Below are 20,358 nucleotides of genomic sequence, written 5' to 3'. Positions count from 1 at the left end.
TGCCGCAAATTAAGGCACCTTGCTTACGCGAGTTGAACTGTGGTAGCACAAATGGACGTGTGGGGGCGCCAAAGTCTTATAAATACAATTTATTGTCCTGTATTGTACGTGAACATGATGCGAACTCCTGTACACAAAACCAACTTGTGCTTCTATGCATCTCATACAGTCGAATACAGACACCAGTAAAACATGGTCTATGCTATTGACAACCATATAAAAATAAACTCGGAGAGTTATACAATATACAAAAATATTGGATGAGAAAATGGCGGCAGTGTCATTACCAGGTGGAACATGTCAGAGTGAGACATTAGCTTCTGTGAGAATGTATCCTCACTTCATTATTTTTCTGATAGCCCAAGAAAACGTTCCCCATCAATTTTCGAGTTTCTTACAAAAAAGGTCATCTCACAAAAATTAAGGGGGCTCTGTCGTAATATTATGACCAAAAAATTCATAATTCCCAAGAATACAAAAGTTTAGACTACTGAATAGCTTGTTTGTTGTAATATTACAATAAACATGCGAGAGCAAAGTTGTCATAAATTTACACCTTTATCCCAACTAAATTGAGGCAAAATAAGAAATTACAATTCATTTTTCATTCTTGTAGTTTATCTACCTTTTCATAAGCCTGTGGAAAATTGCTTAGAATTAGCACTCGTGCTAATACACTTACAGCAAGGCACCTAGTTTTTCCCATCTATTTGCGGTCCATTTTAAAGGAACACAAAAACAATAATGCAACATCAGAATATATAAATATATATTTTTTCAACATAGCTATAATTTTATGGGAATAGTTTTTTTTAAATCGTGTGACATCTCAGAAATAAAAGTACTTATTTCCCTCATAACTTCCTTCTCAGAATATTACTTTATTCTCACGACTCGAAATATTACTACTTATGAAAATTGTGCCTTTTTTAAAAAATTTCTTATAGGCTTGCAAAAATGTAATATTTTAATTTGATTCTCTTTTCTGTGGCCTTAACTAACCCATTTGTACAAGTATTTTTGGCACAAACAAAAATAAAACAAAATAGCCCATAAGTACATAGTGATAGGAGCCTCATTCGTAAAATGTCTCAAATAAGTTATAATCGAGGCTCTTGCCATACAATCGTCAGTCCGTCATGATTTCAGTCGTAATTTGAAGAAAAAGAAACGTCATCATTGATGGTTACCAGGTTGCATGCTGGGAAACAACCAGTCAGCTTAAAGGTGTCAGTCGCTTTCTTAGCTTATATAGTTGCCATGGGGGGGGGGGGGGTCTCTGGTCTTCTCTCAGCGGCGGCTTTCTCCCACGGTCACGGAAAGAGCGGATGGGGTTACGTGTCGTGTGTATGTGCGCTTTGTAGTATGTACGTGGCGGCGGCCATTTTAGATGATGGCACGGAAGGCGAAGGAGAGGGCGGCCCCCAGCGCCAAGCCCAGGGACAAGAAGAAGGCCATGATGGCCCCTGCCGTTTCCGCCTCCTGCTGTGACACTTTCCTGTATACAAACACGCACATACAGCATTCACTTAAGCTCATATCATCTTAGAACGGCACTGGCATTTTGCTCACTTGGGTCCGAAGCACATGCAGAGGCTGGCCAGGTAGCCGTTGGAGAAGGAGAAGAGGACCATGAAGACGATGTACCAGGCGTCGTGTGAGAAGAGCACGGGCAGGTAGTGGCGAGGCTGCACGTTGCACAGCATGAACAGCGGCACGAACACAAGTCGCATGCCCACCAGAGCGGGGATCCACCGGCTGTCCTTGCCAGGCTAATTAATACACAAACAAACGCATCACTTTTTGGCACTTGTAAATCAAGGTACCACTATGCTGCACATACGGCACCCAACATGGAGGATACAACACAATGGCGTCTGATCAATGTGAGCCGAGTTCAATACTAACCCACATGCAGACGGCCGTCAGACTGCGGCCAGCCCAGTCCATCACGTTGAAGAGGAGGAAACACGACACTGGGATGAAGTAGGTTTCTGAAAAGAGGGAAAGCTAAGTAACAATTACGACTGGTATGATACAAAATGGCTACCAGCTCAGTAAAGTGCCATTCACTAGCTTACTAATCATCATCGCTTGTTGTCCAGGTCAAGGTAGGGTTTGTTTTACTTCAAATGACAGTCACAAATGTTAAAATGTGATGTTTAACACTGGCTAACTACTTTTTATATTACTTAAAACAAGGCCTGAACACTGAAAATATGAACAGTTGTTTTGCACTTATGTAATACAGGTACAGAATGTTACTTAAAACACTGGCAACACATTTCAAGGTTTTTACCACAGTGTGAGTTTGATCCCAGATGATTTGGACTCACCCCAGCTGCCTCCGTTGGCCACCGTGGACTTGACCTCGACGGTGACGGCCGGGAACGTCCCGATGGTGACGGTGAAGATGAAGCACACTGACAGAGCCATCACCCAGATCTTCATCCACAACAACAATATTCATTACATGACTTATTGTGTGTTTTTCAAGTGTAATATACAGTAAAGTTACTATAAGTTCACCTGTAAAGGTTATAGTGTCTTTTACGCTCACCAGTATCTTACTTTTTGTGACTAGTGTCAGCAGGTAGTAACGTGCAACATTTACTCTGTTGTAACTTTGTGGATAAATTGTACTTAACACAATATTATTTTTCATTTTACTTGATTATTTTTGTTAAGAAGAAACACTTGTTTCACTCCACTACATTGAGCTACATGCCGCACGCTACTTTTATTTTGATCAATCTATCCTTGCAGAATCTTTTTGTTACAGTTTAGAAAGACTTTCGGGTGCTGTCGCATGACTAAATTTTACCGAGCTAATGTAACCACAAGGTAACGTTTGACTCCAGTGGAACCAACCAGGCAGCCACATGACCACACCCAACATCTCCGCAGCCCCACAAACAAGCAAAGTTTTCAAAGCGACTAATTTACATGAAGCATGGCAGAGACAAGACAGTGCGACTCAGTCAAAAGAGGCAGAATACTCTTGGCCTTACATTTAATCTATGTTTACCTGACAGACTATGACAAAGAACCGCTATGTCATCTGTGTCTGCCCGAAATGTCAACATTGCAGTCTACAAGAACTCCACTTCGAACTTGAGAAAACCCCTTGTGGTTTCTATGCAGGTCTTTGCCTGGTGAGCTTTTTGTGCTGTTTTCATGCGTGTAAACAAACAAAAAAAAAAAGTCTGTCTCAATTTAAATTATTGGCTGGCGACCAGTTCGGGGTATACCCCGCCTCTCGCCCGGAGATCGCTGGGATAGGCTCCAGCACGCCCGCGACCCTAGTGAGGATAAGCGGAACGGAAGATGAATGAATGGATAATTTAAGTTACATTATGACGATTAAATTAGTTTTAGTTAATTTAGTTTTTTTTTTGTTTTGCTGCAAATTTTGGAACGTAAACCACGCAAATGACGGGGGATTAATGTATAAGAAAAACAACATTGTTTTTTTTTACCTTGCGAAAGATTTTGACCACAGACACGTCCGGTTTGCCGTCGTGTTCAGTCAAACTCGCCATTGGATCCTTCTTTCCATTTTCTGAGGGACAAATGAACGCTCCGCTCTTATGAATACGTATGGGCAAATGAATTAACAGGAATGTACCTTGTCTGAGAAGGTCCATTTTGTTCTCGTCATCAGCAGACAACCTGGAGCCGTTACTTTCCATGTAGTACTGGAAAAACTCCTGATGACCACAATAACAACAGCTATAACGGTACAATCCAAGGAGCAGGGGGGGGGGGGGGGGGGGGGGGGGGGACAAGACAAGTATAAGGCCTTACCATCCTGGGCAGAGTGAGGTAGGAGATGATGGCGATGAGAATAACGAAGCAGGCTGTGATGAAGTAGCCGAAGGCGCTGTCCCGCAATGCCGAGCCGGCTGCAAAAAGATCACAGTCCAGTTAAGACATTGTCCCGAGCAGACAGGACAGAGAGGTTACAATAGCTAACCCTTTCCTGTTTTATGGTTTTTACACACTTGCTACATGTCATCAGTGGTAGCTAAAATGGTTTTAGAGAACCTCTTTACACTTTTATGATGACGATAGTGATGGCATTGGAACAGATTATTCCCATTATTTGGCATTGAAAAGCCATCCAGGAACACATTTTCTTTGATTTAAGGACTAGCTTCAAGTTGCTTAATATTTGTTAGCAGCGTCGCTGTTGTGCTTGGTTTATGTTTGGTGATGTGTCATGTGGTTGTTTGGTGCCGTGTGGCATTGAGTCTTGTATGGTGTTATGCGGCATTGGTTTGGTGTCTCGTGGTGTTGAGTGGTGTTTAGTGTTGTGTGCCATTTGTTGTTGCAGTTGATGCTGTGTTGTGTTTGGTGTCACGTTAAGTGGGTTTGTTTGTGTGTTGTTGGGTGTCGTTTTGGTGTTGGGTGGCATTTGGTGTTGTGTGGGGTCTGGTGTTGTATGACGTGTGGTTGAGTGGTGTTTGGTGTAGTGAGGTCTTTAGTGTTGCATGTTGTGCTGCATTTTTGTCGCGTGGCGTTGTGTGTTTCATACAGGCCAGGGCGCAGATCATGGAGAAGGCAGCAAAGGTCCCAGCGAGGCCCTGGCCGCTCATGATGGGTGTGGTGTAGGAGGTGGGCAGGATCCCCGCTAGCCCGAACAGGCTGCCCTGCAGAACCGCCCCGAACGCTGAGGGGGGAAAGACGTCACATATTGAAGTTACGTTCTCGAGTCAATTAAAAACAACACAGGCAAAGGCCGTTAAGAAGTGGACCTAGGGGGCGGAAAAACAATTCACATGAACACGTGCTCAAATATAAATTGTTAACGTCAAAATGGCAGGAATGTGCAAGCGCTGATATCATAGCTTCAAGGCCACAGCCTCTTCTTAGTCTAAATCAAACATGGCGCAGCTGAGGCTTGCTCCTCCCGCTGCTCTTTACAAACAAACACGCAGCGTGAGATCACACACTCTGCAAGGAACCCAATGATGCTGAGCTTTTTCACAGGGGCCTGAGAACATGTGGAAATCATCATTTACAGTGTGAAAATGAGGAAGTGGAAAGGCTATCAGAAGAATCATGAAGGGAGGATACATTCTCACAGATTTATTATTTGTTAGGTTCAGCTTTAAGAGTGGAAACAGCTTGTAAGATATTTGAAAGTATACGCAAAGATTGTCTGTCAGAGGCCGAGGGTGCTCATTTACTCAGCTGCCATGGGGGGAGGGCCATTTTTGTAATAATATTAAAGCTGAAAAATTCCTAGTGAAAATTAGATTTGAATTAAATCATTAGAAGAAATGGAGGGAAACAACCACAGTACAAATAACACAGTGTCAGATGGCTAAGGAGTTTTACATCTTGGCATGTAGTCAGGTACTAGGTCTAGTGAGAATTGACAAAATGCTAACATTTTAGTTGCTATGGTAACATAAAACAAGATGAGTCACAATTACCAGTATATTACTGGAGAACTGTGGCCAAATAACCAGAGTACAAAAGGTGCCAAGGCAGATCATACCTGAAAACAGGGCCCAATGTAAAATCTTATATTATTTCTCATGGGAATTGCGCAAACGCTAATATGTTAGCAGTTGGTATGCTAACAGAAAAAAAACGATAGGTCACAATAACCAATATATTATTTGAGAAATGTAGAGAAACAACCAACATACAAAAAGTGCCATGGCAGATCACACAGGATTTGAAATACGACATTTATAACCTGAGGTAAGTCTCCACGCTTCTACTCATTTGAGAGACTGCTTATGTCGCTGCTGTTTTGGTTAACAATGGAACTCAGACCGCCATTCAACTTGTGCCTTGGGGACTCACAGTTGATGAAGATGATCTTGATCATGGTGAGGGTGAAGAAGGGCAGCGGGGTCACGTCCACCTTGACAAGCAGCGCCGTCAGCAGGAAGACCGCCAGGATTACCGACAGGCTGCCCGAAATGCGCAGCTTCTGAGGGATCCTGAGCACAAACCATCAGCATATCAATGTTGAGCTACACTATAGGAGAGTAAAAGTAGTCTGTGTGAACCTAACATTCTTGCGTGTATATTTGGGTAGAGAAACAATCACAGATCTCCTAATCTGACCAAAATGAAAGCAAACATCATCATTTCAAACGTATTTCACAACATTACCCTGAAAAATAAATGGTTAACAGATTAATTGATTTGGGGAAAAGAATGCACGTGAAGTGGGGAAAATGTGATTTTTATGTAATAATTGATGAAGGAAATTTAGTAAAATGCTTCTCTAATTTTTTGATTGAAAAATTAACATTTGAAGAAAATTATTGATCTTTAATTTAGTAGTAGTGGAGTAGTTGATGAATTTATCCATGTTTGTTAGTTATCAGGACTGCTTCCTGGTTCCTGGAAGATGACGAACAGACGGGTGGTGCCATTATGATTCTGGGGAGGGTCCACTGATGGATGCGACAGTGACTCAGACAGTGAAAAAAAATCCATCTTTATCCTGAGCCTCACTAAGAATTAATGGGTGCGTCCTCAGCCCCATCGCCAATTGTAAAACTGTATGCATCCCAATATTAGCTGCCAAAATGGATGCTGGTGGTGACCCAAGACTTTTGCATGCGCTTTTCACACAACAGGAAGTAGGCGTCTAGGCGCGGGTTACCTCTGGTGGATGAAGGAGTTGAGGCAGGTGAAGATGAGCAGAGGCACCATGGCGCACAGCGTCATCACGTTGTTGAACTTGGACTCCAGGACGTTGCGGGTGTCACCACCTTCCAGCGTGCCGTTGGCCGTCTGATTGGTGGAGAGCTCGCTGGGCGGGTCTTTCAGCCTGCTGGTGAAGTACTGCAGAGAAATTACACAAGAATTCTATCACGTAAATCAATGAGGGGTGGCTGCTATAATGTTTGGCAAGGAGAACGCCCAACCATTGCATAAACAGTGAACGAAAAACAATGACAATGACAATGACAGCACAAAAAGGCGGACTTAATGAGAAAAGCAAGCAATAGCGAAGCAGAACAATGAATCCTGCCTGACAATTATTATAGGTTTAAAACAAAAATTACTGAGATTGTACCAGGTACAATATTACCGACATTTTATTAGTGTAGGGCTGGGCGATTAATCAATTTAATCGATATATTGTTTTTTTGGGGGTCCCATCGATTTTTGGTAAAAAATAAATAATAAAAATATTTTCCCGCTTAACAGCTTCACGGCCACTTTTTTTGTGTGGTGCATTCGTATCGTATAGAAAAAGGTGACGTTGGACCCACTGAGATGAAAGTTCGTAATTCTGACCACCGCTGTCCAATGCAAAAAAAAAAAAAAAAAAAAAAAAAAAAACATAAGTTATTCCATTTAAAAATAATATTTACAAAATTGCAATTGTAAAATAAACGTAAAAATAATTTACAAAAGAAAAAAAATACAAATGATAATTTAAAAAAACAACAACTTTCAATTATTATTTTTTTTTGTGACAAAGCCAAACAAGAAGATGCTCTGTGTTCTCTTCATTGCCTACTTTAACTCACTTAACTGATAACAAAGCTGAAATTCCACCACTTAAGAAGTTAAACTCCCTTAAAGCTCAGTGGGGGATAGGAATTACGTTGGACATGACACCGTAGGATTAACACTGGTGAGTGCAACCAGATGGACTTGGGAGGAACTGACCGCAACACAAACTACTGTAATTTCACAACCATAAGCCGCACTTAAAAGTCTTAAATTTTCTCCAAAATGGACGGGGCGGCGCGCTTTATGTGTGCACCGAGTTCCAAAATTTGTAAATGTTGTTGTGTGACTTCAATGAGCGCTCCGATTGACTGACTGGGAGCATTTCCTGCCGACACGCTGCTTATATAGAGGAAGGCAGACGTGACTGAGGACAGCATGCGGACGTAAAGGGGGAAGGGTGCGCGTGACAGAGGATGCTAAAGACACCCCCCCTAGTAGGCATATAGTTCCAGTATGTGCATCGGTTTGGCTAAGGACCCCCGAAAATGGCACCTACGGAGACACGCGCTTACGAAGCACAGTTTAAACTGCAAGCTATTAGTTACGCGGAGGAACATAGGAATCGAGCAGCCGCGAGAGAATTCAAGATCCACCAATCCATGGTTCGCAAGTGGAGGAAGCAGGAAAACGAGCTTCGCCAAGTCAAGAAGACGAAGCTGCATTTCCGCGGAAACAAACTGCGGTCAAGCCAGCCTCCACTCGTAAAGTAGCAGTCAAGCCAGCCGCCCCTAATTTTGGCATTACGGTAATAAGTCGCCAACTCGCGGCAAAAGCCACCTTCAAAATAAAAGCCTCCCAATAATACGGACGTCAATGCTCTTCGGTTAAGGTATGCCACCAGCAAAATTAATTTGAATCTTGAGATGGATTAAAAAAAAATGTTTATTTGATATCTTATGAAAAATAAATGGTAACTGGAGTGCACTTTATCGCTTTATCTACACCATCACAGTGCCCAAAGCGCTTTACAAAGCCTCACATTCGCGCACACATTCATAAACCAATGGCCGACTGCTGCCATGCAAGGCACTGCCAGGCCCACTGGGAGCAAATAAGTGCAGTCCATTTACCATTTATTTTTCCTAAGATTTCAAATAAACTACATTTTTTAATGTATCTCAAGATTCAAATGAACTTTGCTGGTCGCATTCCTTAACCGAACACCACTGATGTCCGTATTATTGGGAAGCTTTTATTTTGAAGGTGGCTTTCGCCGCAAGTTGGCGACCTATTACCGTAATGCCTAGTATGAACAAAATTAGGGGCGGCTGGCTTGACTGCTGCTTTACGAGTGGAGGCTGGCTTGAGTGGAAACAAGGCGAGGTGGCCCGAGTTGGAAGACCAACTCGAGCAATGGATTAATGAGCAAAGAACAGCAGGGAGAAGCGTCTCTACAGTCACCATTCGACTTAGGGCAATAACTCGGGCGTTCAAAGTGAAGTTGCGGGCGGCGTGGGAGCCATGGATGATAGAGGACGAACACAGCTTTACTAAGACTAGGAGGCAGCGGCGGGCGAGTTACGGCAAAATTTGTGAATGGATTGTGTATGCTTGGGCTAACGTGTCTGCTTGCACTGTTGTTCGCGCTTTCGGAAAAGCCGGCATCATTACTGAGGAGCCGCACGACAACGAGACTGACTCCGACAATGACGAGAGGGAAGCTGGCGTGTTTGATGGAGAACTGAGAATTGATAAAAAAATAACGTGAGTACATTGTTAAATACTTCAATAAAGTACAACCGAACTCAGTTTTGCTCCCGCTGCCTTTTTAAAAACATTGTTTTAGCGTGCATGCATGCTACTGTATGTTTTAAACTAGCGTATGTTTTACCATGCCTGCACCCTTATGTATGTGTTAAATACAGAAATAGACCCAGTAACTGAGACTGCACCTTTTAATACGGTGCGCCTTATGATCGTGAAAATACGGTACATTGCTTTCTCTTTAAGTAGGTCACAACCTTTCTAATCAGGTCATTACCAGATCACCAAGGGGGATGGGGGGGCCTACCCCACTATCACTTCCATCTGTGTGTGTGCGGGTGTGTGTGGCTTCAGGCATTAGTGGCCTCTGCCTTTTGCCATACCATGGTGGCTGTCATGAAGAAGTTCCACGGCAGGAGGGTTCCCAAGCCCAGGATGAAAAAGATCATCCACACTGCATTGTATCTTAGAAACACATGAATGAATACAAGTCATATTCACTGTAATCAGGGTTTAAGGAGACCTACCAACTTTAAGATGTTTTAAAGTTTAAGACCTTTTAATACGGTGCGCCTTATGATCGTGAAAATACAGTACATTGCTTTCTCTTTAAGTAGGTCACAACCTTTCTAATCAGGTCATTACCATTAGTTTGTAAAAATTTTTACATCTATTTGATCAAATTTAAGACCCATAGTTCAGTAAATGTGACCGCTATGGGTTTAAAATCAAATCATAACATTTAATCCACCTGCTAGGTATTGACCCGCTTAAAAATCTAAAAAGTTACATCATTTAAAAAATTATTTCATTAAACTTATTCTGCTAGATTTTTTTTTTTCCTTTTCCGAAAAAAAGAAAGAGAAATTAATCTGCATCTGCATATATTTTTTGAGGATTCATTTTAGAGCGGTTCACATTGAGCCATGAACAACGTTGGTAAAAAAATAAAATAAAAAAATAAATAAAAGTTTGACATACTATGCAAAATAATTATGAATCATGATTCATCATTAATGCAAGCTGCATAAGTTCCAGCTTAACAAAAAATTGGCATCAATTGTGATTTTTCACCACAATTGGAGAAGATTGCATATTCATAACAACGGTTAACGGTCACCTTAAAAGATAGTTACGGGCAATAAAAATGTATCTGAGTTAAGCCATTTGTGAGTAGCTTCTTGGTATACTTGTATTATTTAAGTCATCCATCCACTCTTACCACTTATCCTCACTAGGGTCGCGGGTGTGCTGGCGCCTCTCTATGTTTGATTCAAATATCCTCCTTTGCTACATTTAAATCAGTACAGTAAAAAAAAGGAACCTGTAAACAATAGCACAGATTATTGTTGCTGCCAAAGTCTAATTTGAGTTTTTATGATTCCACTTTCATTTCATCACTACTTTGACACTGACCTCACATTAAAAGGTAACTTTCACTGACACGTTTACTTGCGCATAAGCAAAACTTCAAAGTCATTGCACAAATTTGACTAATGCTTTGGAGATACTGTAAGCATATAAAAAATTTTGGGGAAAATTTAGTTGACAAACAGTCAAAAAGGCAATGTAGTTAGAAGAACTGCAGCTTTTGGCTTACTTGTCTCTGGGCGAGTTGATGGCGGTCATGGTTGTTCTTTGCGTCCTAAACACACGTGTGTAATGCGGCGATCCACTCGGGCGTTGTGATCAGGACGGCACAGCGGCTCTGAAAAGCAAAGATAACAGGAAATGCACAGTGGCAAATGTACAAAAAACTGTCTTTGTCATCTGCGGCCAGAGATGCGCACCTCCTCAAAAAAATGTGAATATTTGTCCTAGACAACTGGCCAAAGTTCAAATTGGACATGAAAAGAACAAACATGTGGTGTTTCGACTGGTTAAACATTGAAGCACGATCAAAGAAATGTCATAACGTTGTAAACTTACATAAATACTGTAGTAGACGAGAACCACAGATAAAGCCCTCATGTAAATTCACCTTACAAAAAAAAAACCTTGCAAAGCAGAGTTCTCCTGTGGTGCACACCATAAAGCAAAGAGCCTGTGATGCTTTGTTCTCAAAAGTGGAGACACTACTGTCTCTCTTTTTTGGACCTGCCCCTCTTCTTCCCCCTCCGTCCTCCACTAACTCCTTACAACTCCTTTTGACATTCCTGGCAGGAGATTGCCACGAAAATTTAAGAGGACGTCAGATTGAAGGTTGTTTGACCGTCATTTTTCCACGACGCCTCCCTTTTCAAATTCTCCCTCCATTAAGCAGCACATTTCACACTGATGTGTCACCTCTCAGTGTCAGTGCCCCCCACCTTCTCCTCACTATGAACAAGCAACCATGTAATGCCTCCGCTGAATAAAATATTTCATAGGAGAGAGTTTCATTGGAGAGTGCTGAAATGGCACAAAGCTCAACTGAAGGCAAGTGAATCAATCTATCATTCAATGTAACTAATGGTCAAAATGTAGTAAGCCAGTGGTGGCTTCGTGCAAGCAAAGTGCAATTGAGTTTTGTTGGCTGCACGGATTAGCGTTAACAATATAATTAATAACATTCGGAGTTATCGGACCAAATTTTAGCATTTTCCCTTGTGATCAAAGTCAGCAAAGGCCAGATTCTTGGAAGTTTCAAAAGATTATTCTGAGCAATTGACCTGTGGCGTGGGGTGTGATAGTGATTTTTTTTCTTCACAAACTGCATGCAAAATTGTTGGTACCAACAATCCTAAATGTTAACATGCTCAACATTTATGATGGTGTGATCAACACAGTGGTCACACTGTTGCCGGACGTACAGCACGTAGATTCACACAACAAAGACACTTCAGGGAACAGTAAATGTTTACTGTTTTCACTAGCCTGCAAGCTAATGACCTAGCCTGCAAGCTCCCGAGCTAGCGAGTTAAGGAGCTAATCAGCTCACTCCACCACAGCTATCTTGATTAAAATGGCAGCGCTTCGCTCAGAGTTGTTTTGTGTGTTAGTCCCCAATTAACACCAACACGGGAACGTTAATTGTTTATTAACCATAACTCAGTGGCACACAGTCAGCCAGTAGTTGACAACAGCGAAGGTCAACGTATATTAGATTGATAGGTGAAGGGCTCGTCTTCAGCGGACTAATCACACAGTCTTGCAGCTCTTTATTTCAGACATTGGAGATCCATATCACGGAGTAAAGAAAAACTATTTAATAGAAAAACCACAAAGGAAATTATTTTAATAACAACAACAATAATAACAACAACAACAATACTGATTTAAAAGCAAAAAAATAAAATAAAAAGAAGGGTGGGCCTTTGATTTCAGAGGCATAAAAAAAACAACAATATCGTTTATTGTGATAGTTTTTGGGAAAATATATCATCTTAAATTTTTTTTATCGTGACAAGCTTATCTCTTGTCTAAGTTTAGATTTATCAGGGGCCAAAAGACGATCGTACAAGGGGGTGGCAGTCCTTTTGAGAAGTCCAGGAACCTTTGGGGCCAAGGACTGCGACACTGAACATTTAATTGGAACCTTTTTGCTCCAGGAACTACCAAGTACCAATAAGTTACTACAACTTTTAAGGTGGAAATCTGGCTTATTGTCATGCATCACACTGTTGTGGTAATTCCACATACCGCAATAACAGTGTATTCATATAATTTGCTGATATGCATCTAAAGTCAACACACTTGAGTGTCCATACCCCACACACAAACACACACACACATCATCATGATTATGCTGTCAGTGCAAAGAGAGAGAGAGCTCCATAACGACGAACAATTCACAACATCCATCTGTAGATTAAAGAGTCCACTACCATGTGAGCCAGACCAACATGGACTAATAATGTCTGCGACATTGCAGGTTAGCTTACCTTACATTCAGAGGGTATGAGTCTCTCTTTCGTGGCTAAACCAAAGCAGCAACATAGCTTTTGTTTTCAGTGACATAACTTCACTGGACAGCCTAGAATCCTGCTAAGCGTCTCTCTTTTAGGTCAGCGTGTCATTAAATGCAGGCCAGCTGGCATCACTCGCCTTGCTGTTGAAATGCAGCACACACATTTTGGAGTCTGCGAAGTTGGCATTGGAGTGGCAATCAGTTAAAAAAAAATAAAAAATCAGACAGCAACCCATTGGGGGAGGAGGGGAGAATTAAAAAAATAACCCCATTTGATTAGGTACAGGTGCAGTAGATGAACAGCAATACTATTGTGTTCTTCAACAGTCTGGAATAGAACATTTTCGCAAAAGGTCAACCCTTTATAGAACGTGTACACACTTAACAGTATTGACATTTATAATGACCTCGCTAAAAGGCCAGTCAGTCCACACACACACAACAGGATTGATTCATTTGCACGTCATTGCTAACAAAAACATACAACCATGACATCGTTCTCCACCCACATGACATGGCTTTGGCAAAAAAGCCATTCAATGTAGCATCGCCCATCTGTCTAGGATACATGCTTCTGATTGGGGCTCGTTTGGGAAAATTCGCTAGAACGAGTTCGTCAAAGTACAAGCCCTCAAACCAAAATGGGTGACTTCCTGTAAAATTCAGGCATGGGTCTTTGAAACTTCTCCTTGTGTCCTGTTTTGAGCCTGCCAACCCTATTTTGTGTCAATCAGTAAAGCTGGTGTCAGGAGCTAATATTATATTTAACATTCCATGGGGAGCTATTGAGGGAGTTTTTTGTTTTTGCTTTGCTTTGTTGTTGTTGTTGTTTTATTTGGGGGGGGGGGGGGGGGGGGGTAAATTCATATTGTTTCACCAAGATACACACACCTGCAAGAATTGGTGCATTTTCAGGTATGTTGAGGCCCCTCCAAAAGATAATCAATTCATCAGAATAACAGGAAAACTGCGAGCTACAATGAACAGGCTCTTACACCCAAGTAGGGCTGGGCGATTTAATCACTAAATTGATTTTTTGTGGTCCCATTTTTCCCCTTTAGCAGCTTCCTGATGACGTGCACGGTTTACTCGGAAGACATGGCGCTGAAGTTTTTTTCAGTCATTTGTTATTGGTTACTGTATGCAGGATTTCATTTACATTTTCATGGACAAAGGTTAATTGTGTTCAGTGACAGTTTTGTTACATGTAAATCCCAAAGGGAATATTTGATGTTAAACTGTCAAACGTTTACAGCGTTTGGTAGAATGTATTAGGGTGGTTTAAAGGGCCACTTTTTTCAAGCGTTTTCTTTTTATTGAAAGGGTGATGATTAAAATTGGAGATCGGGGATATTATTTACAGGCCAAGTGCCGAGCCCTAATTTCAAGGGTAAGCCTTGAAATGGTCAACAAACTTTGTGTCCATGTTTCACCCACTTAGGGTTTTGCAATGTACCATCATCAATCTGACTTGGATAACTACCCCTGATTGGGGTTCATTTGAGCAAATTCCATGTAGGAGTTTGTCAAACAAAAGTAGGAGCACTTGAAATTCTCCCAGAATGGCTGACTTCCTGTTCAATATCGAGCATTAGTCCTTTAGACTTTCCTGTTCCTCCAGTTATGATGCATGTACGTCTGGCCACCCAATTTCATGTCGATTGGTCAAACTGGTGTCAGGGGCTCATTTGTTCCAACTTTCCACTTTTCTAACTCACGGTACCGAGTTGTGTGTGTCGTGTTGGGGACGTCTAAAATACATATTTTACAGGCATTTGCAAAAAAAATTGCGTTTTTAGCCACGATAAAACCTTCAAATAGGAGATTAATTTGTTGACAGAATAATAAACAGCAACTTCGAATGGCTTACATGAAACCACATTTTGCAAAGCCTCATGTCAACGTAACAAATGTCATGTGGGCTACAAGGGACCGAGATGACACACACTGCTTAGCAATTGTATCCATGCTCATCTAAAATGTTCTTATTCAGAACAGAGGGTAAAAAAACAGTGGCACTAAAAACATAGAAAATCTGCTTCTTGTGTGGTATCTCATCCGAACATCTCCACCCCACTCTAACGCTGCTTGTATTATTTTGCCAACGGCAAAAGAAAGAGCAATGATAAATGGTGTGGCTATTTTTTAGTGCACTTTCCCACTGAGTGTATTATCAGTGTTACGCTGTGCTCACAGACTAATAATTATTGTGGAAATGTGCACACGATGCTCCCGACCAGTTGATTTAGTAGTCGTGTGGTTTTGCTTTTGGTTTTAGGCTGAGGGCCAGAGTCAGCAGTTACTCCTTCAAGCTGCCATTTCCGCTACTTGTACAAGCAGGGCCAAAAAGATTCATCTGAGGGGGAAAAAAATAATTCTACAGTGTAAATGGCGATTATTACACACACAAAAATAGACCTCTGCTTGGTGAGCATGTAAAAGATGAGCAAGTTTGTTTTTTTTAAGTTTGTGAGATCATGGGTTTTTGGGGGGGAGGGGGGTGGAGGAGAATAATAATGTGATGACCATAGACCCAAAATGTATCAAGAAATACTGTCCTGGCTGCTCAACACCATATGCCTAAAGTGACAATAACTCGACAACAATAAAATAACGTACCCAATTGAGAAGTAACTGAAGAGACGACTCCTTAACCACCTTCACCTCAGTCACCCTCCATCACAAAGAGATTCTTTAATTTTTATTTTTTCCTTCAGCTTTGTCTTCGGAGTCAATGCCCCCACCCGTCTCCAAACCCCTCCAAACAATTCCCACCCATTAGACAAGATTAGGACAAAGCCCATCATGTTTGTTGGTTCAGGAGAGGTTGAACTGGGGAAAGCAACACATCTATCACCCCAGACAGCGTATAATCACCTCACCCGTCACACACAATAATCACCATTGATTGATTTTTTTTCTTCCCAGGGCTTCCCAAACAGATGTGTTGGGAAACAAAATCAAGTGCATGGCAATTGGGTGAAGTCGCTCAATTTCTTTTCGTAAATTCGTGTTCCTATCCTGATTGATGTACTGTACACGAGTATTTTTGACTCGTGGGGCAGAAGCATTTGGGTCTTGAAAAGGTTTGACCAAGATGAGCAGACATTTTCCTCAGAAATTCAAAAAACTATACATATACAGGTAGGCGTGGCAAAGGACATTTGTTTTGGACTAAATGCTCATTTGTGTACAAGAACAGACAGTGTGTTCTAAAATGTAAAGGTCACTTGCCCTTATCAGTCTCTCCAGGATTTCATGACCGCACTGATTCTCCTGAATTCAACTGTAAATATCAATATCATGAACGTAGACTATAGAGTAAGGCTATCAAAGGCTTGATTAAGACTATGTTTCAAGTGAGCCAAATTCAGATATATATATTTTTTTTTTTTGCTCTCAAGTGGTACAATTGGGGTATGCGTCATGGTAGTGTAAAGAAAGAAAAAAGAAATTTCAGATAGGTATCTTCAGTTGGAAATTAGGAATCTCCCAAATGTAAATAAAAATCTTGTACATGCTCCATATGCAACACGATTAGAGAGTAAACAGATCGCATAAACCTTGTCAATGCCAGCTGGACGTCATCAAAATACAATTATTGGTGACAGACGTGTTTACTACAGCATTCGCTCAAACACACACAAAAACACCAGCTGGTAGCCTGTGGAATAATGTGGAAGTTACCCTGATTCAAATCGATGAGGGAGGGGTGAGTCAGCCCAGGTCAACGTAAAATAGTACCATGATGCTTTGAGACACAAGTATTGTTATATTATCTGTCCACATGTATAGCTGCACTTTGTGTTCAGTTATCCATTTCTGAAAGGGTAACAACACCGCCACATAGATGTTAATTGCTAGCCTGTGTGCCTAGGGTGTTTCCCATTGTATGTTAGCATTAAGCTAGCAGAGGCTATGTAGTTGTTCTAAATACACAACATGTAATTTTGTAACTCTTTGTTTTATGTTTAGTTTGACAGGAACCTTCAGCCCTTCGTAAACCCTTGAATCCGCTTGAAGAATATTTACTCGTTATCTGCCAGACTACTGCTTGTTGTGAAGTGAGTTAGGTCACCTGCCACCATAGAGCGCTTGCATCGGAAGTTTGCACTCGCAAGACAAAGTGTTTTCAAAAAAAAAAAAAGAAATCATCCAATCGCTGTCACATATCTTGAAGAACGTACAAGTCGGCTCACTCGTATCTCAAGGCACCACTGTGTTTGTATTATGTATTACTTCCGTGTTGACGTGGAGTTATTTGCAATTTGGGCATCTGCACATGCCAGTTAGTTCATGTGTTCAGTGTAAAAACAGATATTTGGAATCTGTGTCACTGGGAGTGTCATGAAAATAGAGTGGAAAAAAATACATTTAAAAAAATAATTACATAAAGTCATTATATCAGAATAGGCATCTAGATCTTCAGTGTAAATCCAGCCAAAAATGATGCAAAAATGGAGAGTCAACATATGCAATGGCAGCAGTGGGCTGCTGCTGTCTCATCAGCTGTTCCTTCTTCTTGGAGAAAACAAAGCCCCCATTCTGACTTCTCGTCCTTGCGTCAGGTCCAGCGTGCTCAACACAAATAGCACAGCCACGTGTGGCGTGGCGGCCAGCCAGGAAAGCGCTTGCATAGCTCTTTATGTGACTTGTGTCACGACACCTTCCTGATATCATCCGTTGTCACTTGACAAAAAAAAAAAAAAACCAGAAGGCTGATAAGAATCTGATTTTATCAGGGCACCTTCCTGATCAACATCTGTCCCGTTTTGGGTAGTCACTTTGCAGCTTTTCAACTTTAGCAGGTCACACCACACTACTTTTCCATGTGATCGTTGAAAACAGAAAAATGGAATCAAGCTACAAGCAGGTGGGCACATGTAAACACTTACACAGAAAGACACATTGTTGCCTGCAGGAAATGTAATGTCCCACTGGATCTTCCTTGTGGTGCTTTCTTTCTTTTAGATAGACCTTATATGAAAAAGGTGAATAATCCACCACCGAACCGCTATTTGAACTTGTGACTTCTTCCTGACCTACAACCAAAGTCAAGCTCCACAAAAGGCTTTCCCAGATTCAATTACTGTAAATACACCATTTTATTGGTATAACGCCAAATTAAAAGGCATATAAAAGATATAAGACAGAAGGACATTAAATATACATAGAACATGAGAAATAGTGCGCCTGATTGATAAATCACCAAAATGGTAACTAGTGTCCGCATACCCTGTCATTTCGGGGGCAGCGTACTTCAGTTTCTACAAGTTTTGTCACAGTAGCTGTACACTTGTCCACATTTGTCACTCTTTACAGCTTTTGACAGGCTATAAAATACACCAAGAGCTGAAAAAGACTGAAGACATTCAATAATTGCAAGCAACACGAGAAATAGCCTCATAAACAAAATGGCATCTGGTGATCCCCTAAACTGCCATTTGGTGCCCGGATACCTCATTTTCAACACATTTGGTGTCACAATAGACGTACACTTGTCCATGTCACTTTAGCCACTTTCTAGTGACAATATATTACAATGAGATAAAGAATACAGATGGAATTCAATTATTGACCATGACCAACATGGCAACTCGTTATTGCATGAAGGGCCATTGTAGGGTCCGCGTACCTCTATTTCTACACCTTTGGTTGTCACAGCAGCCGTACACGTACTTGTCACTATTATTGCTTTCGAGTGTCTGTAATTTACACAGAATGGTTAATAGGACTATAATAAACTGTAGTAACTGTAATGAGCTATTACCAGGAAAAAACGAGGACTAAGTTATGTGTTCAACGGCCATTTTGGGGCAAGCGTACCTCAGTTTCTACACTCTTGTCCACATTTGTCACTTTCACGGCTGTCAAGTGACAAAGCACCCCAATATGTCAAGGACACTTTGTCTTAAATAGTTTCATCATCCCTCCATTAATAAGGTTTACCCTTATCGATTGATTTCCAACCAACGGCAGCCGCGTGGTCGTATCACGCACGCGGTGCACTAGCAATTAGCAATTAGCCAAGAGCGTTCACGCCACACGTCGCTTGGCGCTAAATTTAATTCGCTGTAAACAAAGGCGGCGGTGTCTGCCAGAGTGTCACCCAAACGCCGGTCGACCGCTCGGTACCCTTGTCGTCCTCTCTCTTTCCTTTCGCAACACAAGTGTCCACGCAGTCAATTCCAACCAAACAGCGCAAAATTGATTACAGTTGTATATGAATTAATCCGCAATTTATGTGTGGAACGGCGAATTTTCCATGGCTTAACAGGTTTCGACTTGGGCAATGAGACTCGTAAGTGAGTGATAGTGGCGTGTCTAGTGTGGCAAATGTACAATTATCTTACCTTGTCAGCGGACCGCGTGGACTTTTTGTTTTGTGTTGCGTGTCCTCAGCGCGAGGGGAGCCTCGCAAGTAGCGCGCTGCCTTCAGGGACTCCTTGGGGGGAGGGGGGGGGGAACAATGGTGCCCAGACAGACGCTGTAAGGCGAACCTAAAATTACGAGTATATGTTTTAGCAATACTTTAAATCGACGCAATGGCGTTTTATTGTATTGATTGTGCTGAAATGATTAAATATAGATAGATTAAGCGCACGGAGTTGATAATTTAGGAAATTCCGATTGCCCAAAAAACCATTAAACCTACCATCATCGAGGCTTGGAAGATTATGAAATGTAATACTTGGCTAGTCTATTTTATGATGGGTATCGCGTAGATAGTAAATGAAACAAGGGAGTGCCAACTTGTAATAAGTTAAAAGATCATTTTGGTTTTTTTTTGTTGTTGTTTTTTTACATTTAGACAAACAGTTCAAAGTACAAACTGATTCATAACCTCCCCTATTACGTGCATATCCAACGTTTTAAATGTACAGATGATTACAGTGCTCTACAATATAATTGAGTTGACAAAAAGACTGCTATGTTGATAAACAAACACTATATTGCCAAAAGTATTTGCTCACCTCCCTTGACTCACATATGGTTTTGAGTGATATTCTATTCTAAATCTACATGGATTAATTAATATGATGTATAGCTACCCTTTGCAGCTATAACAGCTTCAACTCTTGTGGGAAGGCTTTCACGACAAGGTTTAAGAGTTTTTGCCCATTCTTACAGGGGCATATTTGTGAGGTTACGCACTGATGTTGGATGACAGGCCTGGCTCAGTCCACTCAAAATCAACCCATAGATGTTCTATCACGTTGAGGGCAGGACTCTGTGCAGGCCAGTCAAGTTAATCCATACCAAATTCT

General features: G+C 41.4%; 1 protein-coding gene across 5 annotated transcripts; it reads right to left on the bottom strand.

Annotated features, from left to right (window-relative positions):
- Positions 1 to 74: 74 nt before the first annotated feature.
- Positions 75 to 19,551, bottom strand: LOC133486100 (equilibrative nucleoside transporter 1-like). 5 transcript variants are annotated; one of them, XM_061790752.1, is made up of 13 exons: positions 19,444 to 19,551; positions 10,802 to 10,909; positions 9,585 to 9,666; positions 6,635 to 6,816; positions 5,821 to 5,960; positions 4,538 to 4,672; positions 3,808 to 3,905; positions 3,629 to 3,710; positions 3,480 to 3,562; positions 2,337 to 2,445; positions 1,909 to 1,994; positions 1,573 to 1,772; positions 75 to 1,498 (listed from the first exon to the last, which is right to left on the bottom strand). In XM_061790752.1, exons 2-13 carry the CDS (start codon positions 10,828 to 10,830, stop codon positions 1,387 to 1,389), a joined length of 1,338 nt encoding a protein of 445 aa, XP_061646736.1. In that variant the 5' UTR covers positions 10,831 to 10,909; positions 19,444 to 19,551; the 3' UTR covers positions 75 to 1,386. The 5 variants fall into 5 exon arrangements, with proteins under 5 accessions (XP_061646736.1, XP_061646733.1, XP_061646735.1 ...); XM_061790749.1 differs by having other exon boundaries at positions 3,480 to 3,710; XM_061790751.1 differs by lacking the exon at positions 19,444 to 19,551 and adding an exon at positions 13,065 to 13,900 and having other exon boundaries at positions 3,480 to 3,710.
- Between the last annotated feature and the right edge of the window lie 807 nt (positions 19,552 to 20,358).

The sequence above is a fragment of the Phyllopteryx taeniolatus genome, chromosome 11, assembly GCF_024500385.1.
Source record: "Phyllopteryx taeniolatus isolate TA_2022b chromosome 11, UOR_Ptae_1.2, whole genome shotgun sequence".
NCBI classification, from domain to species: Eukaryota; Metazoa; Chordata; class Actinopteri; order Syngnathiformes; family Syngnathidae; genus Phyllopteryx; species Phyllopteryx taeniolatus.
The sequence above is the reverse complement of the archived record's forward strand: the minus strand, read 5'-3'. Positions and strand labels throughout refer to the sequence as shown.

Excerpts from the sequence above, each read along its gene's own strand:
- LOC133486100 (XM_061790749.1), bottom strand. The coding sequence starts at position 10,830 with ATGACCGCCATCAACTCGCCCAGAGACAA. Across the intron at positions 5,961-6,634 it reads AACTCCTTCATCCACCAGAG|GATCCCTCAGAAGCTGCGCA; the intron begins GTAACCCGCGCC and ends GTTTGTGCTCAG. Across the intron at positions 3,711-3,807 it reads ACCTCACTCTGCCCAGGATG|GAGTTTTTCCAGTACTACAT; the intron begins GTAAGGCCTTAT and ends TGTGGTCATCAG.